This window comes from Marmota flaviventris, chromosome X, assembly GCF_047511675.1.
Source record: "Marmota flaviventris isolate mMarFla1 chromosome X, mMarFla1.hap1, whole genome shotgun sequence".
NCBI lineage: Eukaryota > Metazoa > Chordata > Mammalia > Rodentia > Sciuridae > Marmota > Marmota flaviventris.
In genome coordinates, this window is record NC_092518.1 from 40,740,302 (window position 1) to 40,767,135 (window position 26,834).

The 26,834-nt window shown below is 39.8% G+C and overlaps 1 protein-coding gene across 1 annotated transcript in view; it reads left to right on the forward strand.

The window, feature by feature from the left end:
- Dgkk (diacylglycerol kinase kappa) overlaps nucleotides 1-26,834 on the forward strand; it is a 132,450-nt gene that overhangs the window by 100,877 nt on the left and 4,739 nt on the right. The window contains exons 13-25 of the mRNA XM_071606589.1: nucleotides 6,481-6,572; nucleotides 7,423-7,522; nucleotides 9,081-9,309; nucleotides 11,091-11,198; nucleotides 11,662-11,758; nucleotides 14,344-14,451; nucleotides 17,103-17,199; nucleotides 17,474-17,581; nucleotides 18,243-18,356; nucleotides 18,702-18,836; nucleotides 19,956-20,116; nucleotides 20,686-20,827; nucleotides 21,904-21,990. Coding sequence (XP_071462690.1) covers nucleotides 6,481-6,572; nucleotides 7,423-7,522; nucleotides 9,081-9,309; nucleotides 11,091-11,198; nucleotides 11,662-11,758; nucleotides 14,344-14,451; nucleotides 17,103-17,199; nucleotides 17,474-17,581; nucleotides 18,243-18,356; nucleotides 18,702-18,836; nucleotides 19,956-20,116; nucleotides 20,686-20,827; nucleotides 21,904-21,990 — 1,578 coding nt within the window. The remainder of the gene's footprint in view (nucleotides 1-6,480; nucleotides 6,573-7,422; nucleotides 7,523-9,080; nucleotides 9,310-11,090; nucleotides 11,199-11,661; nucleotides 11,759-14,343; nucleotides 14,452-17,102; nucleotides 17,200-17,473; nucleotides 17,582-18,242; nucleotides 18,357-18,701; nucleotides 18,837-19,955; nucleotides 20,117-20,685; nucleotides 20,828-21,903; nucleotides 21,991-26,834) is intronic.

The following is a 26,834-nucleotide window of genomic DNA, read 5'->3' on the forward strand; positions in this document are numbered from 1 at the left end:
CCCCCTTGCTTCCCCAAGGATCTATTATAACTCTTAATACTTGGTGCCTAAAAGAGATTAAAGAGAGCATACAGAGAATATTTATATATAATCACAGATTCATTCTGGGAAATATATGTTTTAAGTTCAAGGATAATAACTACTCCAGTCCTTTCACTCCTTGCATGGTTCCACCAGTCCAGTGTCTCTTTTTTAAATTAGGTATATATGACAGCAGAATGATTTTGATTCATTGTACACAATTGCAGCACAACTTTTCATTTCTCTGGTTGTACACAATGTAGCATTGCACAATATGTGCAATCATACATGTACCTAGAGCAATTAAGCAAAGGAAAGAAATTAAAGGGATACAAACAGAAAAAGAAGAGCTCAAAATTTCCCTATTTTGGATTTCAAAATTTTATATTTAGAAGACCCAGAAAATTCTAGAACTCATAAATGAATCCAACAAAGTAACAGGTTATAAAATTAACACCCATAAATTAAATGTGTTCGTATACATCAGTGATGAATCCACTGAAAGAGAAATTAGAAAAACTACCCTATTCACAATAGCCTCAAAAAAATAAAATAAAATCTTTGGGAATCAATCTAACAAAAGAAGTGAAAGACCTCTAGAATTAAAACTACAGAAAACTAAAGAAAAAAATTGAAGGAAACCTTAGAAAATAGAAAAATCTCTCACATACTTGAATAGGCAGAATTAACATTGTCAAAATGACCATACTACCAAAAGAATTAGAATTTAATGCAATTCCTATTAAAATCCCAATGACAGTCTTCATAGAAATAAAAAAAAGCAATCATGAAATTCATTGGAAAAATAGGATACCCAGAATAGCCAAAGTAATCCTTAGCAAGAAGAGTGAAGCGGGAGGTATCATAATACCAGACCCTGGTTAATGGATGGAACTGGAGAATATTATTAAGCAAAATAAGCCAATTCCAAAGAACCAAAGGCCAGATGTTTTCTCTGATATGCAGATGCTAATTCACAACAAGCAAGGGAAGAATAGAGTTATTTTGGACTAGATAGAGGGGAGCAAATGGAGGGGAGGGGGTATGGGGGTATGAATGATAGTAGAATGAATCAGACATTATTACCCTATGTGCATATATGATTACATGACCTGTGTAACTCTACATCATGTACAACCAGACGAATGAGAAATTATATTCCACTTATATATGATGTGTCAAAATACATTCTACTGCCATGTATAAGTAATTAGAACAAAAACCAAAAAGATAGTCCACTATGATTCATCCCAGGAATGCAAGTTTGGTTCAACATACAGAAATCAATAAACACAATTTATCACATCAATAGACTTAAAGACAAAAATCACATGATTATCTCAATAGATGCAGAAAAAGCACTGGACAAAATACAGCACCCCTTTGTATTTAAAACACTAGAAAACTAGGAATAGTAGGAACATACCTCAATGTTTAAAAGCTATATATGGTAAACCTAAGGCCAACATCATTCTAAATGGAAAAAAAAATGAAAACATTCCCTCTAAAAGCTGGAACAAGACAGATGTGCCCTCTTTCACCACTTCTTTTTTTTTAAATGACAGCGGAATGCATTACAATTCTTATTACACATATATACCACAATTTTTCATATCTCTGGTTGTATATAAAGTACGTTGACACGCAATTCGTGTCTTCACACATGTACTTTGGATAATGATATCTATCACATTCCACCATCATTGCTAACCCCCTGCCCCCTCCCTTTCCCTCCCACCCCTCTTTCCTCTATTTCTATTCAACATACTCCTTGAAACTCTAGCCAGAGCAATTAGAGGAAAGAAATTAAAAAGATACAAATAGGAAAAGAAGAGCTCAAACTATCCCTAATTGCCAATGACAAGATTTTATATTTAGAAGACCCAGAAAACTCTGACAGAAACCTTCTGGAACTCATAAATGAATTGAAACAAGTAGGATGATATAAAATTTATACACACAAATCAATTGTGTTCCTATACACCAATGATGAATCAACTGAAAGATAAATTAGGAAAACTATCCCATTCATAGTAGCCTCAAAAAAAGTAATAATAAAATATTTGGGAATCAATCTAACAAAAGAGGTGAAAGACTTCTACAATGAAAATTATAGAACACTAAGGAAAGAAATTGAAGAAGACCTTAGAAGTAGAAAGATCTTTCCTGTTCTCAGATAGGCAGAATTAATATTGACAAAATGACCGCACTAGCAAAAGTTCTATACAGATTTAATACAATTCCTATTAAAATCCCAATGACATTATTCATAGAAATAGAGAAATCAGTCATAAAATTCATTTGGAAAAATAAGAGGCCCAGAGTAGCCAAAGCAATCCTTAGTGAGGAAAGTGATACAGGAGGCATCAAAATACCAGACCTTAAATTAACCAACTGAGCTATAGTAACAAAAATGGCATGATATTGGTACCAAAATGGCTATTTTGATGTATTTATAATGTTTAAAATTGGACTTGATTTTTCTTTAATTGACTATTCTTGTAGTTTAATTCATCTCTATCATGGTTTTCATTTTTATTTTTCATTTCTTCTTTATGAAACTATTAATTGGGTATGTTCTATAATCCCAGCTTTCTTGTAACGAATTCTTTTAGCTTCTGTTTTTCATGGAAGGGTTTTATTATTTATTTTTTAAAGAGAAAGAGAGAGAGAGAGAGAGAGAGAGAGAGAGAGAGAGAATTTTTTAATATTTATTTTTTAGTTTTCGGTGGACACAACATCTTTATTTTATTTTTTATGTGGTGCTGAGGATCAAACCCAGTGCCCCGCACATGCCAGGTGAGCATGCTACTGCTTAAGCCACATCCCCAGCCCAGAAGGGTTTTATTTTATTTTCACTTTTGAAGCTTAAGTTTGCTGGACATAGTATTCTTGGTTGGCAACTGTTTTTTTCTTTCAGGGCCTCATATATATTATTCCAAGCCCTCCTGGCTTTTAGGGTCTTTTCAATTAGTTGAAATCAGGATTGGCTTACCTCTAAGTATGACCAGCCATTTTTCTCCTGCTGCTTTAAAAAATTATATCCTTATTCTGCATGTTAGGCATCTTCATTATAATATGTCTTAGAGTGGGTGTATTGAGATTTTGTATATTTGGAGTTCTATATGCCTCTTGTATTTGAATATCTATCTCATTCTTAAGCTTTGGAAAATCTTCTGATATTATTTCACTGAAATATTTGTGTGTCCCTTTAGCTTAAATTTCAGAGCCTTCATCTACCCTGATTATTTTTCTTAAATTTAGCTTATTGATGTTATCCCAGATTTCTTGTATAGTCTGGTGACAGTCTCTTACTATCTTCATGGTCATCTTTATTTTCATTATTATACACTTTGACTTTGAGACCTGAAAACCTATCTTCAAAATGGTCTCATCTATTCGTGAAGCTTTCCATTGAATTTTTAATTTAGTTCATTGAATCATTTTAAGTATTTCTCTTTAGTTCTTTTTGAGAATACCTATCTCTTTATTGAAGTGATCTTTCGTTCCTTGTATTTTTCTCTAATTTTACTCCATATGTCTTCTTTTAGCTTATTGAACATTTTAATTATAACTTTCTAAATTCTTTCCCTGACATTTCCTACACTGTGCTGTTGATGGAGTCAGTTGTTTAGGCATTATGGGATGTTTTGGGTGGTTTGTTTTCTTGCTTTTTCATATTTTTTTTCAATCATCTACTGGAATAGTTACCACTTCTTTTGAGCAAGGAACTACTTTGTGTACTTAAAAACTACCTTCTTAAGTTCTTTCTCTTAAGAACTCTAGGTTGGGTGAATATCCAGATATGATACTTCAACTCAGTGTGTGACCTGTGCTCATCCCAATTTTGGCACCACTTTGAGAGATACCACTAAATCCTATTTACTCCATACAATCACTTCAGAGTCAAGGCATGTACTACTATTTGGCCTTATGAAAAGTGAAAAACTTGTTGACATTGTTCTCCACTGTTCCTGTAATTCAGGTAAAAACTTGTAGCGAGTTTCTGAAATAAGATGAACAATTTGTTATTAAATAGATTAAAATTGCTATAACATATGAGAGCTGAAAGGAAGGAAGAAGAAAGATTGGGCAAAAAAGAGGAAGAAAGAAAGGATGAATGGATGGAAGAAGGGAAGGAGGGATAGAGGAAAGAAGGAAGAAAGAAAGAAAGAAGGAAAAAGAAAAGATACAAAATAATACACACCAAGGTATAAAGGAGAAAAAGATGAATGGTGGGTATTTGAGATAGTAGCAGAAAATGTAAGAGGATGAATAGGTGGTAAGAGGAGCAAGTATAAACTAGAGCTCAGAAATCAAAGATAGATTGATTCCAATTGATGGTTTAAACAATTAGGAGAAATGCAGTCAATGTAGGTTCAATATTGGCTACTAGGGTAACAACTATCAATCAAGTTAAAGAGTGATATATATGATCAAAGTTCACATTAGAATTATTTATAGTAAACCAATACAAGGTGAATAAAATTCCTATTGAATCTTGACTTTGGCTTCATTGGAGTTTGCTTATTTAGCAGATGTGCATCAATCTTTGGCTATGGATCCCTCCAGTGTTTCAGGGGCACATGAGCTACTTCCCTAATTGCTATGGGCCTCCTATCAGCTGGTTGTGGTTTGTCTGTTAAGGGGCCTGTAGCTGACTGTACAGAGGCTTGGCTGTTTCTATTGTATGCAGGAGTTTAGGATGCAGGCTCTGGAGTGTCCCTGTGATTGCTATGGGTCACTATATACCTGCTCCCCTCTCTAGGATGCTTTTCATGGTGATAACTTGCCTGTGGCTGTGTACAAGCACAGGCCCTCTGGTTGTAGATGTGTGGATTTTCTCTGGGTTTTCTGTGGTATAGAAGTATTCCCCCCAGCTAACACTGCTCTCTGGGGTCTTGTAGTAAAGGGACTCAAGTGGTTCACTTGAGTTCTAGTTTCCAATGCCCCAGGTTGTGAACAGTGGGCGTTGGTTTCCTCCGATGCAAGGTTTAGCCAGTGTCCAAATAATGTCCCTTCACTGGCCAGTTGTGACCATGGGTCAGGCTGGGAGCAGTCACTCCTTGCTGCCTTGGATCAGGCAATGTTCCCCCTTAGCTGACCTCCCTCTGGCTATGGTTGTGGGTGCCTTCCATTTTAGTATCCTGCGATACTCATGCAACTTCTCCTAGTAGCCTTCTGCCCATTGCCACCATCTGGAAACTGGATATCTATGTTACTAGATATTCAGGCAGCTTCCCTTTGGTACAGTCCTATGATCAAGGGGACAGTCCCTAGTCTTCCCATGGTGCTTCCTCCCACTCCCAGGAGCCAGGACTGGTGCATTTCTAATGGATCCACTTTTATCTGCTTGGGGTCAAAGTTGCCTTGCTTCTCCATTTCTGCTGGGGTCCATGGAAGCTGTGCAGACCTTTCCACCTCTGCCCAGGCCACAAGGAGGCTGAGCAGAGTACTGAGTTAGGTGCACTTCCCCATGCAGGTCTGCTCCACCTACTCCCCTTGTTTGTATGAGGGGGAGGGGGTCTCAGTAGCAGCAATTCCTCTAGAAGTTCTTTCTAGCCAGATTCTGAAGAGGTCTCTGCACAGGACTTCCTGGGTTTAATTTGCAGCTGTCTGGATGTGGGAAGATGCCTTGTTGATTGAAAGGGGTGACTGGTTGGCTGAGGGCTCCACAAAATGGCTGCAGACCCCCCAGCACAGCTTCCTTTTCATGATTTGGTTTTAAGTTGTTATCTGCTTCAAGGACACTGCCATTCCCACCACACTTGAAATTTTACTTGCCTTTCCAAATGTTTTGAAGTGGGTGAGCTTAAGAGTTTTTCTGCTCCCTCTTTCTCTCTCTGTGGCCCCTCCCCTTTGCCCCCACCCTGGTCTGGGTTCAGGGTTGGAGAACTCTGCACACATTTCTATTCTGATAACCTATCTTCCAGTCTCTCCAGATCTCAGAGTTTGTAATATTGAGTCTTACAGCATTTATTTTGTCACCCACCTCTCAATCCTGCTTTTCCTTCACTACCTCCTTTCTGTGTTATAAGGAAGTCGGGACTCAACACCTAACTCCCTTCTGCCATCTTTTCTCCACCATTTCCTGGATTTCAGGGCACCTAGCATTTTCCCTATGGTTCTTTGAGTACCTGTGTATCACAGAAACCTAGGGCTCCTGAACATAGGAGGAGTATAGAAATGTATCTGAAGAATCTTCATCTGAGTTTCTGATGACTAATTTAAATAAGAAGACACAGAATATATCTCTAATTTTTAGAATGACTGCAGAGCCACGATTATCTCTGGGGACCTTCAACAAGAATTCTTTGATTGTGATTATTTCCAGAAAGGCAATTGAGTTGTTCACAAGAGTCAGGAAGAAATAATTAGGCTGTGGGGTGGGTGAGGATGGGCAGCATGCTAGGTCACAGTGCTAAGACTTCAGGGCTCTATACTTGTTTCCTCCCCTAGACTGCTGCCATCCAACACGTAGAATCTGCAACCACTGAGTTGAACAAAGTCCTGAGGGCCAAGTTCCCCACGGAGATGATCATTGCAACCAGGTCAGTATTCCTTTCTCTCTGGTTCTTTAGGGGTAATTTTGCCCCTCACAGACTCTTCCAAGGACATACACAGGGCTCATTTTGATACCTTGGGTTTTTGAGGCCAAGGAAAGTGTGTAGTTATATTTCCTAATTGGATCTCTCCCAACTCAAACCTTCTGAATACAAAGTTTAAGAAAAAAAGATACTATTGAGGTGAGAGGTCCAGCCACTCCAAAAGCACAAAACTGCAAGACAGGTATTTGGAAGGAAGGTCACAGGAGGGAAATGCAACACTCTAGACCATTCAACAGCTCATATACTATGCTTTCCATCTTTGACACTGGGAAAGATCTCTATAGTACCTACCTACTTATAGCTGCTCTTTCATAACCTGAGCAACACATTCCTCCTCCCAAATATGTCAGTCATTCATTCTTCCCCGGTTCATACTCAAGCTATCACACTCTCCTTTGCAAACTAGTCCCCACAGGGAGAGCCCTCCTGATGTCATTATGTTTATACTTTATTATCGAGGCCCTTGAATCAGAGCTGATTGACCCAGGGCAAAAACCTGACCTAACTTGAACCAAATAAATGCTCTATTTTGGAAATGCAGAATTAGGACTAAAAAATCCTAGTCAACCTGCCTTAGATACTTCATTTGGAAAGTGGTTTGAAACTGAACTAAAGTGGAAGTGGAGCATATTTTACCATATATATGGGGGGGGGCAGTGAAGAGGGGACGGTTGGAGAGAAAAAGACAGGGAGAAAGGGAGGAGAGATGAGGAAAGAGGGACAGAAAAAGATGGAAGATAGGGCTCTGGACTGCATGGTCCATGTCACATCATGCCATCTATCTTCTTTCCAGATTCTTGTGCTCAGCAGTGGAAGATTTTGTGGAAGATATTGTAAAGGCCTGGAGTCAGATAAAGCAGAACAACACAGCAGTACAGTCTGTGATTTTGAAGGTAAGTCTCTTTTCCTTTTGTCTTTTTGTCCTCCACTTTTTGTGGAGCCAGGGACCCTTTTTACAATGAAAGCAAATGTGACAAAATATATGATACTTGTCTTTCTGTGCCTGACTTATTCCCTTAACATGATGTCCTCTGGTTCCATTCATTTTCCTGAAAATGACATTATTTCATTCTTTTTTATGATTGAATAATACACCATTGTGTATATAGACCATATTTTATTTATCCATTCACCTGTTGAAGAACACCTCAGCTAATTATATATCCTAGCTACTATAAACAGTGCCATAATAAAAATAGGGAGAGGGATAGCTGGATCATATGGGATTTCTATTTTTTTTTAGAAACCTCCATATTGTTTCCATAGTGGCTGTATTAATTTACATTACCATCAACAGCATATAAGGGTTCCTTGAATGAGATAGGGACTGGGGGGAAGAGGGAGGGAGAGGAAAGTGAGAGAGAACAGAAGGGAGGGAGGACATGATCAATACATGATATATGCATATATGGAAATATCACAGTAAAATCCATGAATTTGTACAATTAGTATGTGTAATAAAAATCATGGAGAAAAGGAATGTAAAAATAACTCATTAATAATTTTATGTTGATTACATATTAAAATGGCAGTATTTCAGGTTTTTTAAACAAAGCAAATGTGCCTCTTACTGGGAATTGTAAAAGAAAAACAAGGAAGGGCAACTGTTGAGCCTTCCTGATGGGGAGGGTTCAAACTTGTCACCCTCCATGTTTTGCCAAATAAAGAATGGCATTATGCATGCATACACACGTGCTGTGTACCTAGCATATGCCAAACATCTGCCCACAACTAGACACAACTGTGCACTAAGTATATATACCAGAACATACTTGAAAATAAGCACATATAAACACACACTAGAATTATGCCTGCATTAACCTCTGTAACAACAATAGCTAACACTTACATTGCACTTATTCTTGCCAGAGACTGTTCTAAGTGCTCTTAATGTATTAATTTATTGAAACCTGACAGCTTCCCTAGAATATAAAGGAATAAAGAGGTTAAGTAATTTGCTTCACATCATAAACTATTAAGTGATGAAGCTAGGAATCAAAATAATAAATCATGCAGCAAATGTATATCTTCAAGCATACACTCATACAAAAGCAGCTAGCAACACCGGTGCAGAGACCATTCACGTCCACATGAGCATGCCCATGAACATGCCATCCAGAAATGTTTATCTTTCCTAAAGTTTTCCATGTTATACATCATTTTATAGGCCAGTCTGGCTCAAGAAAGACTTGGAAACATACATTGATGCCTGAGGCTGCTCAGAAACAAATGAAGCATGTTTGATTCCCCCAATACCCTTTGAGTATGTCATCATATCTAGCCCTGTATTTCTTTCCCCATGTGTTTGATCTCCTCATATGCGATTTTTCTATGCTCAGAAAACTACTACATTTTGTCATCTCTCCCACTACCCCTACCCCAACTCCTTATTCTGTCCTGTCAGTCTCTGGTCCCTCATAACAATGAGCCATTCCCTTCCTCGCTTTACAGAGCGACTTAATGTATGATAAGCTCAGTGTCCTGATTGATGTCCTGGCTGAGGAGGCAGCAGCTACCTCTGTTGAGAAAAGTGCTACAGTATACACAGATGGTGGCAAGGCAGATGGAAAGCCCTTCGTCCCTCAAGTAGACCACATAGCCAAGTACAAGTTGGAGCTGGCCACAAAGGCTCAGAATCTCCAGAAATCCTTGAAGCTCATCATATTCCAGGTTGAACAAGGTATGGGGCCTGGGGTTTTGATGACTGAAGTAGGGGAAAGAGAAGGTTCCAATGGATGGTCGATTGGTTTCCCTCATTCTGGGTTTGCTATCTGACCTCACTACCTAAATTTGATTAGATTCTGCATTCATATTGTATTGAAAGTCAGTCCTCAGAGTACTAATTTGAAATGCTTCAGTCATGATAAGTTGCCACTTTGGCTACTCCTATCTCCCAGGCAGTCAACTAACACTAATGTTAAACAATTACGGGTGCTAAGAGACCTGGCTCAAAGCTCTGTTATCTCCCACCCCTAGTCATGCAACCTGTGCTCCTGTTTGTTTTCAACCTGTTACTCATTTAAAAAGGAAATGGTGTTCATGTCTGCATGTCTGACAAAATATTAATCAGAGATAAGGCCCTCAAAGTAATCCTGATGGCCCTCACATTGATTGTCATTACCCAGGACTCAGAAGAATATACAATCTCTGACTCAGTATGAAAACCTTTTCAACTCCCCCAACTTCTTCACCTAACATTTTGGTGACCACTTCTTCCACACATGCTTTATTTATTTATTTGTTTGTTTGTTTATTTTGTGAACATGGTATATTGCTTTATTTAAGTCTTCTCCCCCAGAACTGTTAAATAGCTATTAGTATTATTTTTCTTTTTTATTGATTTTATTATTTTTTTAAATACACGACAACAGTGGAATGCATTACAATCCTTAATACACATATAGAGCACAATGCTTCTTTTAAAAATCAGATCGGAAGATGGTAAAAGACCAAACAGGTTCTAATTGAATTACTGAAATTGAGCAGAAGTCCTGAGTAGCAAGGAAGTCATTTTGGCTGACCTTTGACTTTTAGCCATGGTACTTTCCCCTGCCTTGGTACCTATAGGTACAAAACCTCAGCCATGTTTATAAGGAATAAAGAAAGTCTCCCTTATGCATTGTGGATGAATTAAACAGTCAGTTCACCTGTATTTCTATAGTTAGTTTCCAAGTAAATGAAGATCAGATTAATCTGAACATCCCACCACTCTGTCACAACTGAAGCTCCGTCTGCTCCATCAACATGTCAGATTTATAGGTTTGGCTTGTAGCTATGGGACAAATCAAGTTTCCCTGGTAGGGTAGGAATTGAACCTATGAGCTAAGGCATAGGCTGAGCACCTGAGCTGTACCACACATAGGCTGGGGAAAGGAAGGAGATATCCCAAGTGTTTTAGGTATGGGTGAGATAATTGAGTAAAAGAGTGGCATGCTCCTAGAGACCCAAGTCTAGACAAAAGTCCTATAAGTAAACAAACTAAAGAATGGAGGTGGAAGAGCAGAGAGTTTCCTACCCTACTCCCCAATTCCCTGGTCCCAAGCTTCTACTCACAATCATGTATATGGGTGACAAAAAAAAAGAGTACCAGGAAGATATAGAAAGTTCAGACATGGCTATAAAAGCCATGGCAACAGCACAAGACAAGCTGAGCACAGGCATGCATACCACAGGAGGATGGTGAATTGTGCCAGCATGCACAACATAGTGAAACTCACTCCAAACCAAAGAAGAAAAAGAAAGAAAAGAGAAAAATGGAAAGAGAGTACAAAGGGCATCATGGAGGAGATATGATGGTCAAATGGGAGTGTCCATTGTCTACACACACATTGACTAGCATTAACTAACAAAAGAGATGCTCAATAAATGTGACCCATCCTCATTCCCTCTATTCTTCCTTCCTTCCATTCCTCTTTCCCTCCCTCCCTCCCTCCCTTCCTTCCTTCCATGTTTTCTCTATAGTTCTGGACGAAGAAAGCAGACAGACAATATCAGTTAAGAACTTTGCATCAACTCTCTTCCTGGAAGATTATGACTCAGAGGATTTTAACCAGATGAGCCCAAGACATCGTAAGGATCTTTCTCTTCTTCTTCTGTTATTCTAGACTTCTTCATGTCATTTAGTTTCCAAAGAATAAATATATGTTCTTCATGCATCCTCTTAATCATAATCCTACTCTGCAGTAGAGAGCCCCCTCCTTTTTCCAGAAACCTTATACTATGAAATCTCATGTGTCAATGACCAGAATAATGATCCCATTACACACTTTGAAAAGGTTGTACTGATGAAACCAGAGATTTGAAGCTATTTTCACTGCCAACAAAGAAGCAGACCAGCCTTACTATTCCCTCAGTGAAAGTCCCAGTCTATCTAAGAGGATCCTCCTCTTTGCAATGAGCACACTGCATGTTATTTAGGAGAAAGTAATGGAGCTTGACCCTCCCCCAACAGGGAAAATAAGATCAAATACAAGCAGGCAGAAAGGCTCCTAATGTTTGCATCTGACACCAAAGAGATGTCCTTTGTATCTAGGTTCTCGTCGTGGCACTTTGTCGTCTATACCTTCTCTCAAAAGTGAAGACCTAGATAACCTTAACTTGGAACACTTATATTTTACACCTGAAACAATGTAAGTATCTAGTCCAATTACTTTTTGATGTCTTCTTCCTGGTTAAAAGCACAGTCTAGGATAGAGTCAATTCCCAGCTCTACTTACTAGTTGTATGATGACACAGTAGCTTAACCAATGTGATCCTCATGTTCCTCACATGTAATGAAGATAAATAGAACATGCAACATAGGTTTGTTGTATTTATTGTTTTCATATATAAAACGTACTTGCAGAAAAAAATACTTGCATGAGCAGTGCATGGCATTCAAAGTTAAGTGTTATTGTTAGCAGTTACTATCATTATTAGAAACACATAATACATGTTAGTTGTTATTTCAGAGGACTTGTTTTTCCAGTGCTGCCTTTAACCGTAAATGGTTGAAGTACTAAAGAAGTCACTAAGGGACTAGGTAGCAAATCTAAGGACGTCTGTCTCAATAGTCCTACTCCTTTGGACTATTACCAGCAGCCAAATTCTTCCACATTCTCTCATCTTGCCTTCCATTAGAAAGATCAGTTGGGTCTGGGGTTGTGGCTCAGTGGTGGAGCACTTGCCTAGCATGTGTGAGGCACTAGGTTCCATTCTCAGCACCATGTATAAGTAAATAAATAAAAGTCCATCAACAACTAAAAAAAATTAAACAAATTTAAAAAAAGGAGATCAATTAGACATCAGTTAGAGAAAGTCCAATTTCAGGACTAAGGCTAATCTCATATGAGGGATGTTGGCTCGGTTGAGTAATGAATACAAAAATCATCTGTGATTCAATACCTGAACTGTATCCATTTTCAGATTCTCCAAAGGATACAACAAGAAATTATTTGTTTTCTTAAGCAATTTGTTTAAGAAAACAATTCTTATTCCTATCTCCAATTTTCACAGTCCCCATGTCACCACTGGTTTAAGTTTATGTCTACCCAGTGAGCTTTGATACATAGTATGCCAGCAAATGTTTAAAAAACAGCTCTCAGAGATAGGGAAGCACTGATTTAATCTTGGTATAAACCTCCCATCCTGGCCTATTTCAAGCCACTAATATAATGTCATTGAAGGTAGAGTTGGGAACGGATATGCATAATCAGTTTACATGAGCTGGTATGACCTGGCTCTAGCACCCCACTAGTTTTGATGTTGACACCCTAGATGGATACAGGAAACTCAAAAGTCTACTTGGGTTTTGGGTGAGTGCATATGTGTCCTCTTTTATCAGTTGTGCCCTCCAAAGGTGTGGTCACTTTGCGTTTTGATATGAAAGTATTACAAAGAAGTCAGACGTCACTAAAAGCAATAGTGTAGACTTCACTGCCATAATACATTTGTATCTGGTATGCTCAAAAGTTTATTATGAGAATAAGCCAATGACTCTCTTTTCCTCTATTATATTTGGAAAATATGAGTCACTCATATTTGAGGCCTCCAAAGATGAGTAAGATCATGAATGTTACTTTTTTTTTTTTTAATTTTTTATTGTTGGCTGTTCAAAACATTACATAGTTCTTGATATATCATATTTCACAATTTGATTCAAGTGGGTTATGAGCTCCCATTTTTACCCCATATACAGATTGCAGAATCACATCAGTTACACATCCATTGATTTACATATTGCCATACTAGTGTCTGTTGTATTCTGCTGCCTTTCCTATCCTCTACTATCACCCCTCCCCTCCCCTCCCCTCCCCTCTTCTCTCTCTGCCCCCTCTACTGTCCCCCTTGTATTATTTTTCCCCTTCCCCTCACTTCCTCTTGTATGTACTTTTGTATAACTCTGAGGGTCTCCTTCCGTTTCCAAGCATTTTCCCTTCTCTCTCCCTTTCCCTCCCACCTCTCATCCCTGTTCAATGTTAATCTTCTTCTCATGCTCTTCGACCCTACTCTGTTCTTAGTTACTCTCCTTATATCAAAGAAGACATTTGGCATTTGTTTTTTAGGGATTGGCTAGCTTCACTTAGCATAATCTGCTCTAATGCCATCCATTTCCCTGTAAATTCTATGATTTTGTCATTTTTTAATGCAGAGTAATACTCCATTGTGTATAAATGCCACATTTTTTTTATCCATTCATCCATTGAAGGGCATCTAGGTTGGTTCCACAGTCTAGCTATTGTGAATTGTGCTGCTATGAACATCGATGTAGCAGTGTCCCTGTAGCATGCTCTTTTTAGGTCTTTAGGGAATAGACCGAGAAGGGGAATAGCTGGGTCAAATGGTGGCTCCATTCCCAGCTTTCCAAGAAATCTCCATACTGCTTTCCAAATTGGCTGCACCAATTTGCAGTCCCACCAGCAATGTACAAGTGTACCCTTTTCCCCACATCCTCGCCAGCACTTGTTGTTGTTTGACTTCATAATGGCTGCCAATCTAACTGAGTCCCAATCACATTGACACTTCCCAACTGGCTGGGAACCCTCTCTTACAGCTGACAGGCTCGTTGTTAACACAATAGAACATCTACATGTGCCTCTCAAGGGCATTATGCATTGTGCCTAATGCAGCAGAGGCCTTGTCTCAGTGATTTTCCATCAGGCAGATGAAGTCTACAACCCAATGACAGCATCACTTCCTTCTTGCATCATTCTCTCCTTTTCTTGGCTCATTTCAGACGCTTCAAAGAAAAGTGTGTCATGAACAACTACTTTGGAATTGGACTGGATGCTAAAATTTCTCTGGAGTTCAACACCAGAAGAGAAGAACATCCAGGACAATACAAGTAAGGGGGAAAAAACCCTCCTCCCCTTCCTACATGCAAACACGCAATGACAATACACATATGTCCCTTACTTCTCAGACAAGCAACGGAAAGAAAGGGCTCCTTGGGAAGTAAAATACACTGGTCCCAAGACTAGCCTAGTTGTTCAGCTTGCTCCAAATGTTGGGCTAGTCTGTAATGACTGCACTGGTATACTGAACTTGGAGTTCTCATCATGGTCTAAATCTGTGAATTGCTATAAGAATAGCTTCCTGTGTTAGTATTATTGAGAACAGATTACATTGACTCAATTTAGCAAATTTCTTATCTTTTTTTCTGCCTGTGAGAGCTTAACTAGGTTGTAACAGGAGTTTTAGTTCCGTTCTTGCTTGGAAAGGTTACAAAATATCAAAGATCCCCCTATTTGTTCTTGGTATTCCTAATCTGGTTCCTCTAGACCCATTGATTTCACCCTATCTAGCATTGGCCTGCTTGGCACTTTGTGGTACATTTCTACTTCAGACATACCCTAAGGCAGCCTCACAGTCCTTATAAATTGAAACTATAGATAAAAAGAGGCATACCACTCTACCTGACCCCTGCGATTACTGTTAGAAACTCTTTCTCAGAACAGACCAGGGGTGAGGAACAAGTATTTTATCTGATAGATGGTTTACAAATAGTTTCTTCTAGTCTATTGATTGTCTTTTCATTTTCTTAGTGAAAAGTTCTAAATTTTTAAAGTTTTGAATTTTGATAAAGTCCAATTCCTTATTTTTTTTTCCTTTATGATCCATGCTTTTGATGCCATATCAAAGAAATATTTGCCTAACTCAGGGTCTTGAAAATTTGCTCCTAAGTTTTCTTCTAAAAATTTCATTGTTTTTGCTCTTACATTTAAGTCGATAATCCACTTTGAGTTATTTTTTTTATGATGGGGTCTAAATTAACCCTTTTGCATGAAGATATCCAGTTATCCCAGCACCGTGTTTAAAAAAAAAAAAAAAAAAAAAAAAAACTATCCTTTCCCCAGTGAATTGTGTTGGCAATTTTGTCAAAAATCAATTGACCCCAGTAGCTCAGGAGGCTGGGGCAGGAGGATCATGAGATCAAAGCCAGCCTCAGCAATTTAGCAAGGCCCTAAGCAACTCAGGGAGACCTTGTCTCTAAATAAAATATTAAAAAGGTCTGGCAATATGGCTCAGTGATTAAGTGCCTGTGGTACCTAAACAAATAAATACATACATACATACATACATACATACATAAAACAATTGACCATATATGTAATGATGGTTTATTTCTGGACTCTTCTGTTCCATTGATCTATGTACCTATCCTGTGCAAGTAACAAATTGCCTTGATACCTGTGGCCTTATTGTAATTTTTAAGTTGGAAGATGAAAGTCCTCCAACTTTGCTTTATTTTTTTCCAGAATTGTTTTGGTTTCTCTATGTGCTTTACATTCCCATATAATTAAACCTCTATTTTATAGATGAGTAAACTAAAGTGCCCAGAAAATTTTTGGCTTCAAATAGGGTTCAAATAAGGTTGTGCTAGCCTTACATTTCACAACTCATTCCCTCGCTGGGCAAGGTGGCACACAACTGTAATCTCAGTGATTTGGGTGCATGAGGCAGGAGGTTTCAAGTTCAAGGCCAGCCTTAGCAAATTAGGGAGGCTCTAAGCAATTTAACAAGACCCTGTCTCAATATAAAAAATGGCTGGGGATGTAGCTTAGTGGTAAAGTACTCCTGGTACCAAACAAAAACAAAAACAACCCTCATCCCCTGTGGTTGCTCATGTGATAGCTCATATCTGTGGCTGTACTTTAAAAGCTCATAGTAAGCAATACTATGACTATAGCTGCCTACCTGTTTTTATCAGAGGTCCTACAGTCAGCAGGACCCTGTTCTTTCCAACACCATCCTGAGTCTCCCAATTTCTTACGTGTCTCATATTCTCTCCACTGGCTCACTATCTAAAAGCTCCTTACTAAGCCTGGCCTTATTCTATCACACTGAATTAAGTATTTAATATAAGGCTCTGGTATTTGGAAAATTTCTCTACTTTGTTAGAAAAGTCACTTCTTCAAAAAATTGCAGTCCAAGAATCAGATGTTTCATATAAAATTGATTCTAGGCCGCTGAAATTTTGCACTCCTGGAATGGCACATGCCAGGGTAACTGGTTTGTATCAGCCAGCTATGCTCACGGATTTTGGTGAGCATTGCTTTCTAAATATAGCCTGTTTGTTCCAAGTCGGGACCAATATTTAGCAGCAAGGAGAAGTGGAAAATTTATTCATCAATAGTATACTGAAGCTTCAGCGGAGCCCAGGGATTCATTCCTGCATGTGTTTGCATAAGAACACCAGTTACACTATCCCAACAGCCCCTCCAGTTTTTTGGGTTTTTTTGATACCCAGGAATTGAACCCAGGGACACTTAACCACTGAGCCACATCCCCAGCCCTCTTTATTTTTTATTTTGAGACAGGGTGTCACTAAGTTGCTTAGGGCTCACTAAATTGCTGTAGCTGGCTTTGAAATTGCAGTCCTCCTGCCTCAGCCTCCAGACCTGTTGGGATGGGTGTGCACCACCATGCCTTGGCTCCGTTAATCTTTGTATTATTCACCTTATGACCATCTTTCTCTTGTTTGTCTTCCTGTAGCAGCCGCTTTAAGAACAAGATATGGTATGGCCTTCTGGGAAGCAAGGAACTTCTGCAGCGCTCTTACAGGAAACTGGAAGAACGAGTGCATCTAGAGGTTAGTAGAAAAAGGAGTGGTCCTTCCTGGGCAATGGAGAAGGAAAACCTCATGGCCTTGGAAATCAATTTTCCACTATATCCTTGGTTATTACCAAGCTTTAACTGTGATCCTCACTCACAGCTCATAGGAGAAAGGCAGAAAGATGGATTTCTATTGTATGGATAAGCAAATGATAGTATGAAGAGAAGACAGAGCCTTTTCCCATCTCTGTAAATGTCCTTTCACATTGGTATCTGAAAGTCAGCTAATGAGAGCTTATCTTTCCTTTCAGTGTGATGGAGAACCCATCTCCTTGCCAAACCTGCAAGGCATTGTAGTGCTCAACATTACCAGTTATGCTGGAGGTGTCAACTTCTGGGGAAGCAACACAGCGACTGCAGTAAGTATGGAACAAAAAATGGGGTGGGAGAAAAGCATGACCCTGCTAAGTCCTCTCAGAAAGGAGAGTTGGTCGACTACAGTGGGAAGTGGACAATGTGAGGAGGGAACATAGACTGGAAACTTCTATTAGCAGCCACAGTAGGCTCAGGTTTTTATTTATTTGTTTGTTTGTTTATGTTGCAGGGATTGAGCCCAAGGGTGCTTAACCACTTAGCCACATCCCCAGCTCTTTTTATTTTTTTTTTTACTTTGTGAAAGGGTCTCACTAGGATTCTTAAAGCCTCACTAAATTGCTGAAGCTGGCTTCAAACCTGCTATCTTCCTGCCTCAGATGCTGGGATTACAGGCATGTACCACCATGCCTGGCTAGGCTAATTACCATCCCAGAGCTGGCCTTGGGAATTTATGATGTTGGATTGGACAAGGTAGAAACTGGCTGTGAGTTATGATCTCAAAGGTGGATAAGAATTGCTGTGACCCAAGTGTCCTTTACTCAGATTGGCTTCCTCCTTTTATCCTTTCCCCTTTTAAGAATGCAGTTTTTCCACTTTTCTTGAACTAGAAAATGGTTAACAGGAGTCTTCAAAACACCCTTGTTTGTTATACACAAAGTGTAGTTTCTCAAGGGTGGGAAATATAATCCATTTCTTCCTCCTTAGGAATATGATGCTCCTGCAATAGATGATGGAAAGCTGGAGGTAGTGGCAATCTTTGGTTCTGTGCAGATGGCCGTGTCCCGTATCATCAACCTGCATCATCATCGCATTGCCCAGGTAGGCAGGGGTTAGATGGGTACTAGAAAGGGGGTGAGTTTTCCATCTGCAATCCTGGATGTGAGGGTAATCCCAGGAATTAACTAGGCATAAGAGTTTCAGGGTGGAGGAAACAGGTTATCTGGTGGGTACCAAGGTACGGGCTGATATTGGAGATAGAGGTGGTAGAGACCAAAGAGGTAAAAAGCTCATAGGAAGTGGGTGTTTCTCCCTGGCATAATCTAATCCATATGTTTGCTAGTGCTATGTCAGGTACACATTTAGGACATGATTGTGAGATTGTCAGATTGGTCTATAGAACTTGCTTCATTTTTCTCCCCTATTTCCTCTCCTGTTCTCTGACAGTGCCGTGAGTTGATGATAACTATTGACGGTGAAGAAGGTATCCCAGTGCAGGTGGATGGGGAGGCCTGGATCCAGAGGCCAGGAATTATCAAGATTAGATACAAGAATGCTGCCCAGATGCTGATGAGAGATCGGGTAAGAGGAGAGAGGCTCATCTTGGGTTCTCATACTACTTTATATCATCCATAGCTGTCATATGACTACTGAAAGTTTCAAGTCAAATAGAATTTCTCAAAGAGCAGTCTGCATGGCCATTTCATCACAGTCACCTGGGGTGCTGGTTATAAATGCATACTCCTGGGACCCATGTCAGGTCCACTGAACAGAATGGGGAACAGTGGTTCTCAGGAGCCTGCATATATAAACAAGTTCCTCAAGACATTCTGATATATATTGACACTTGCAAATCACTGTCCAAAAGAGCAAGGCAAAGAGCTCTCTCCTGTAGTTTTAGACAAAATTATCCTCCAGTCTCCACTGCACAGAGAATCAAAGTTAGGCCTTAGATGGTAATAGAGAAATTTGCTCTTTCAACATTTCATCTGCATTGATGGTCTTTAGCTTCATGTAAGGTTCCTTAAAATGCTGCATTCATAAATATCACCCACTTCACCTAAATCTTCTAAAGCTACAAAGGAGTCATTATTGATTAGCTGTTCAGTGATAGGAGGCTATCTTCCATCCTGACCTGCGAACAGGCCATAGAAACAGCAATAGAGGAGATAGGACATCCAATTTATAAGATGCCTACTTTGTGCTGGGTATTTTACATGTATTTCCTCACATGCTACCCCCAAACAATCCTGAGATGGATACATTTATTTCCATTTCAGGAGGTTAAATAAATTGCTCATGGCCACATAACTGATAAATGACAGAAGCATGATTGAAAATTGGATTAAGTATGTCTGGCTCTAAACTCCATCACAAACATATTGCCTAGATTTGGCAAAGAAAAAAAGCATGAAATGAACTCTACTCTCTTAACTGTCATGATGCCCTTATATAGGACCTTCTGGAAGGCAGATATCTGATTCAAGACCAAACTAAAAGTGCCTAGTACAGAAGAGATGGTGAATAAAAGGATAGGTAGGTCTATAGACAGGTGTACTGGGGAATGCACAGAGGAGCCTCATTCCCCATTTACCTATTGTACCCACATGTTACCCACAAATGTCAGACTCATAGACAGACCTGTCACGTACCCTCTTAGCTACAGCAATCATTAGGATATGCCACTGTTTTCATCTCCAGGACTTTGAGAATTCAATGAAAACGTGGGCATGCAAGCATAGTGAAATTCAAGCTGCCCCTCAACCCCAGCTGGACTCCCAGGAATCTCATGATAGCCTCTCTGATGAGGAGTTTGCCCAGATGCAGCACTTAGCTCGGCTTGCAGAAAACCTCATTAGCAGGTAAGTGGACTGGCCTAGATACAAGGATGGGAGACTCAAGAAAGGATAGAGAGAAGCAGCCAATTTGTCTAATGGCTACTGAGGAACCTGGCCTCAAGCATCTCACCTAGTGCTCAGAACATTGACTGACTCCCTGACAATCCATGGAGGAAATATTCTTTGTGCTTAGCAATAAACCAGCTTGGAAATTTCTCATTAGGCAGAGATGAATTTTGATGTCTTCCTGTTGCCCCAGACCCAAGAATACAAAGAATGTTTATCCTCACCCTTAATTATCAGGAGGACCTTGGAGTTTCTGGAATCAGCTACTCTCCTCTATTTTAGTCTCCCACTCTACTCAAATTCCTAGTATCTTAATTCAAGTTAGCCAAAAGTGAATATTTAGAAAATAGTAGAAACAGTTCCAAGCATCAGTGGCTCCTTAGAAAAGAGCAAACATAACAAAATAGAATAAAAAGTCCAAATCTAGTACCTAGGATTTTCATTTCTCCCCTTATCCCAACCTATCAGCACCCCAGGCCAGAAGTCCTAAGTTCCCAGCTCATCCATCTGTCCTTGCTTTATTACAGACTCAATGACCTCAGCAAGGTCCACCAGCATGTGTCTGTCCTCATGGATTCTGTGAATGCCAGTGCTACCATCCTGAATGATGTATTTTATGGCCAAGACAGTGGCAATGAGGCAGGTGCAGCTTCTTGTACTCCCATTGAGGTAAGGTCAAAGGGGCAGATGAAGGAATGGGGTCAACCTAGATAGGAAAGGAGATGCAAAGGGAAGAAGAGCCAGAGGCTGGATATGAAGAAACTGGGCAAATTTATATGGCAGGAAACTGATGGATAGAGTGGATAGGAAGACAAGCACATCTTGACTCATTACAGGGTCAAGATGGCTGCTGGGGGAATCCCACAGCAGATTTGATCAGCCTGAGAACTAGCCCTTTCTCCTGATGGCTATCCACCACACCAACCTCAGGGGAGAAACGGCCAATGAATGGAGAGGAACTTAGCCTTGGGCCTTCCTCATCCCATGTGGTTCCCTGTATAACTGAATAAAGGGACACCTGCAAGTGAAACCAAAGTTCCAAGGTGTTTTTGTTTTCTTCTTGAAGGAAAGGTCCAGATTAGACATTTATTTTAAATGTGCCATCCCATGGCTTTACCCACTTCCAGAAGATTTATATGATAATTTTAAGAATTAACTTCAAGGCTGAGGATGTGGCTCAGTGGTAGAGCATTTGCCTAAACCATAAGAGGCCTTTGGTTTGATCCCAGCACAGAAAAAAAAAAAAAAAGTTATTTTAGTGCTAAAAAAATGCCATATAATCAGGGTATGATGAAATGTGGGTTAACTATTTTGGGCCAGATCTTAGCCGGAAGAGCCCTGGAGACCAAGGCCTGGAATTTTGAGAAGAGAGAAGATTGGACCTAATTCCACCTGCCATGAGAAAGATGGTTTTAGCCTAGGGACAAGTGGCCTCAAATTTACTCTCCAGTTTGCATATTTCATATTTTCCTGTACTACTGCACCCAGTCAATGATGCCAAAAGCCAAGTTGTGCTGTGCCACTTTGTAGGGCACACCAATATAGCTGGCATCAGTTCTGAGTGCTTAGTACCCATACTCTACTAGTTATGCCATATTTTGAATATTACTTTTTTTTTACCTACAGCCATGTTCTACTCTAGCCTACTTCTACCTTCCCAGAGAAGCCAACTGCATGCTTACTAACCAACAACTCCTCTGTCTTTGTCCTTTCCCTTCCTTTCTTGTCCTTTCTTCTTCTCTTAGACTATAAGCAGAAATGACGCAGTAGATGTTACATTTAGTCTTAAAGGGCTCCACGATGACACCAAAGCTTTCCTGGATGAAAACTTGGTGAGTGCAGGGGGTTGGAGTATGGGAGGGCAAAACATCCTATCCAAAGATGGTCAGAGTCTGTGCGTTGTTCCAGGGCACAGGCAAGATGGGATTATTCTGAGCAGGTGCTTGCTTGGCAGTCTTTTCTGTGTCACCCGGAATTGTCATTGCTTGTGTTACTTCATGGGTTATGTTAATCCATAGGGACTACCATACCCCTGAAAGAAGGTCCCTCCTTCTCCTTTGACAAATGTCTCCTGGGTCCAGACCAGGTAAATCAAAAGTAGGGTATTCTCATCATACCTGATACAACTGCAGGAGAAAAGAGTGAGTTCTTCTGAGCTGCTCTGCGTCTCTCAAGTTTCTATATATTTCTTTATTCATGTCAGAAGGCAATATGAAATGGTGGGAAAATTGGGAGGACTCGGGATTCAAATCCAAAATCTGCCACTTACTAGTTCTATTCATTTCCAAAGCCTGCCACAAAAAATACTAAGAACCGGGTGACTTAAAACAACAGAAACATCTTGTCTCTTAGGTTCTGGAAGCCAGATGTCTAAAATCAAGGTTATAGTAGATCTGTGCTCCCCTGAAACCTGTAGAAGAATCCTTCCTTACCTCTTCTTAGCTTCTGGTGTTTTGCTGGCAATCTTTGATGTTCCTCAGCTTGTAGATGCATCACTCTAATCTCTGTCTTCACATAGCATTTCCCCTGTGTGCCTGTCTTCATGTGACCATCTCCTTCTAAGGAGCCCCTTCATAATGGAATGGGGCCTACCTTATCCAGTATAACCTCAACCTAACCATTAATTACATCTGCAATCACCCTAACTCCATCTAGGGTACTAGGGTACTGGGACTTTAGACTCCAACATATCTTTGGTCGGGAGCACAACTCAACCCATAATACTAGCTGTGTAGAGTGACTTTGCATCTCTGGGTCTTTGTTTCCATATCAACAGGATATGAAGTGTAATCCCTACCTCCCTAGATTATTGTGAGGATCTAGCAAGTTATTTTATCTCAAGTGCCTGGCACAGAATAGTGGCTCAATAGATGGTAGCTGTTAGTGAAAGAGAAAAGAGATTGAGGCTCTGTTTGGGGGCTATAAGACTAGTTGCATGTTTCTCAGAACACAAAACCCACGGGCACACTTGATGAGCATGCTCTAATGAGGCAAGCGATCATGACCACCCCAACTTGAGGTCAGCTGCTAAGGCCCTGAGGCAGCTGCTCTGCCTGCCTCTCATCTAATTAAGGTTTATTTGAAGAAAGGCTTCTGAGTTGAAATTGCAAGAAGTATAACCACTTTCCCTTTTCATTTGCACATCTAATTGGCACACTGTGCAGGAGGCAGAGTGGCTAAGGCAATCAGGCCAGGCTGTCCCAGCATCTGATCCCCAAGATAGGTTCTTTGAGCTTTAAACAACAGCAATAGATGTACTTTACACGTATAGACAGAACTCAGTGTTCTTGCTGTTTTGAACAGCAGGAAATATGAGATTTTGGCCTCTCATTGCTACTTAGGCTTTCTGGAGGCTCATGACCTGACAGGTGGTCTATACCAGCCTACAACCCAACTTGAGCATATCATACCATGGGGTGGAGGCCTCCAGAACACTTATAAGGCTCCCACTCCATAGGACCTCGTGAGGACCCACATACATACACATATATGCAAATGAGGCTAGAAAGCAGGCAGCAGTTAACCAAGAATGAACATGTATCTCCAGAAAGGCTGTCATAGATGTGGGATGAAGACAGATTTGTTTCATTTTTGTGTTATTCCTTCCCTTGAGGAAGGAGGGCAGTAAGCTGTGTAGTGTTGGCAAGGAGATTGTGTTAGTCAGTTTTATGATGCTGTACCAAATAACCTGAGATAATAAACATATAAAGAGAAAAGGTTCATTTTGGCTCACAGTTTGGAAGTTTCATGATCAGCTGGCTCCATTGTTTGAGGACTGTGGCAAGATAGCACATCATGGCAGGGAGTATATGGGAACAAAGATGTGTATTTTGTGACCAGGAATGAAAAACAGAGAAAGAGGAGGGGCTGGGATCTAACTATCTCCTCCAAGGGCGGATCCCACTATTCCCTTTAAGAGCATGCTCCTAATGATCAGAAGACCTCCTGTTAGTCCCCACCTACTATAATTTCCACCACTTCCCAAGAGTGCCAAGCTGGAAACCAAGGCTTTAATCTATGGGCCTCTGGGGAACATTCCAGGGATGTAGATTTTTTTTTATTTCTTTACTTGTTTACTTTTTGTATCAGAGCATTATAATGATACATACTATTTTCGTTCATTTTGACAAAATCATACATGCAGGGAATTTGATTTCAATTCCCATTCCCTCCCCCTTTTCCTCCCCTCTCCCACTTTTCTCCTTCCTCTACTCTACTGATCTTCCTTTCATTCCTCTATTATTTTTGACGGGTACTTCCTACATATACATAGAGGTGAAATTCCCTTTGCTACATTTATAAATGTATATAACGTGATTTTATTAAATTTAGTCCGAATTTCTTCCCCTTTCCCTTCCTTCTTTCCTCCTTGCCATTCTCCTACTTCTACTCCACTGGTCTTCCCTATATCTTTTTTTTTTTTAATTTATTTATTTATTTTTTATTGGTTGTTCAAAACATTACAAAGCTCTTGACATATCATATTTCATACATTTGATTCAAGTGGGTTTTGAACTCCCAATTTTACCCCAAATACAGATTGCAGAATCACGTCAGTTACACATCCACATTTTTACATAATGCCCTATTAGTAACTGTTGTATTCTGCTACCTTTCCTATCCTCTACTATCTCCCCTCCCCTCCCCTCCCATCTTCTCTCTCTACCCCATCTACTGTAATTCATTTCTCTCCTTGTTTATTTTCCCATTCCCCTCACAACCTCTTTGATATCTAATCCCAGCCCCACCACCTTCTTTTCCATATTTTGCAAAAAAACTTTGTCAGCTACTCCTCTGACAGGAGATTAATACCCAGATTATATAAAGAACTCAGAAAGCTCAATGTCAAAAATACAAATAACCCAATCAGCAAATGGGAAAAATACTAAACAGAAATTTCTCAAGAAGAAGCACAAATAGCTAACAAATATATGGGGAAAAATTGACATCTCTAGCAATCAGAGAAATACAAATCAAAAATAGACTGAGATTTCATCTTACTTCAGCCAGACGAGGATATGGAGGAAAAGGTATACTCATATATCATTAATGGGATTGGAAATTAGGACAACTACTCTGGAAAGTGGTATGGAGATTCCTTAAAAAACTAGAAATAGGACCAGTATATGACCCAGCTATCCCACTCCTCAGTATTTTTCCAAAGGAACTAAAATCAGTATAGAATAGTGATACAGGCACTTCAATGTTTATAGCAACACCATTCACAATAGTCAAATTATGGAATCAACCCAGATGCCTGTCAATAGATGAATGGATCAAGAAAATTAGTATATATACACAATGGAATTTTATTCCTCCTTAAATAAGAATGAAATAATGACATTTGCTAGTATATTAACTAAAATGAAGAAAATCATGCTAAGTGAAATAAACCAGACTCAGAAAATCTAGGGTCAAATGTTTTCTCTCATATGCATATGTAGATTTTTAATAAAATGAATTCCACCCAGTATTATTCCCACTTCCCTTACTGGGAATATACTTTTCCTGTGTATCTAGGCCACTCTGTATTATTCTAAGTCATTAGCTATAGAGAAAAAGAAGTTAGTTCTGAATACTGTCTGGTCTCCTCCTTATATACTGTCCTGATTGGCCAGAACTTCCCACCCCATCCCCTGCCCATTCACTTGCCATCTATTTGTGACAGCCAGGAAGACTACCTATGACTGGAGCAGCAAGTGGCCCATGCACAGCAAGAAGCCACAGACATGCCAGATTAAAAGTAGAGCTGGAAGCTGGGCCCAGTGGTGCAGGACTTTGGGAAGCTGAGGCAGAAGGATTGCAATTTCAGAGCTAGCCTCAGCAATTTAGCAAGGCCCTAAGCAAATTAATGAGACCCTGTCTCAAAATTAGATATGGCTAGGGATGTAGCTAAATTGTTAAGTTCCCCTGGGTTCAATACCTTGTACCAAAATAAAAATAAAATAGATGGCATGGTGGGCAGGAGAGGTGAGGTCAGGTTAGGTGAACAAGTGACAAGTGTAGCTTAGCTCTGTCAGAGCTGAATATATCAGCGTGCTTCTGTGTCCCCAGCTCATTATCTACCGGGGCAAGAATGATTTCACCTGTGTTGCTGGTCTAGCACTCGATTCTTCTGAATTGTAGATGGTCTCAAAAGAATTTATTTTATGTCTCCCATGCACTGTAAGGAGTTCATCCTGGGGTGTTGGGGATTACTGTTAGCACTTAAGTTTGGTTTCCTGAACCTATAGAACAAACCATCTGAAACTTTTTTTCTTAATTACCAAGAGCATAGGGGCTACAACAGTCTGGGGAGGCAGACCCTCTGCCAGGAAGGGAAAATCTGAGCCAGTCTCTCTCTAGCCCACTCTCCTTAATACATAATATAGTTTTAAAATTACAGTAAGTGTGTAATAAAGATTCCCCCAACATCTGAGCACCCCATCTGTCCTTTCTGGTATAGGTTGTAGAGTATTGAATTAAACCAATGAGGGTTCTGTCTAGCTATGTGATCCTGAGCATTAAGCTTCTTTGAGTCTGCCTTCTCAACTATGAAATTGGAACCATGGTCCCTTGTAAGGTATTATAAGAATATTTGGAAAGTGAAATGAAATTATGTATGCATGTGCCTGACATAGACTGTGTGCTCAAAATTTGGCAGTTGTTATTCAAGAGGACACTGGGAAGCTCCAGC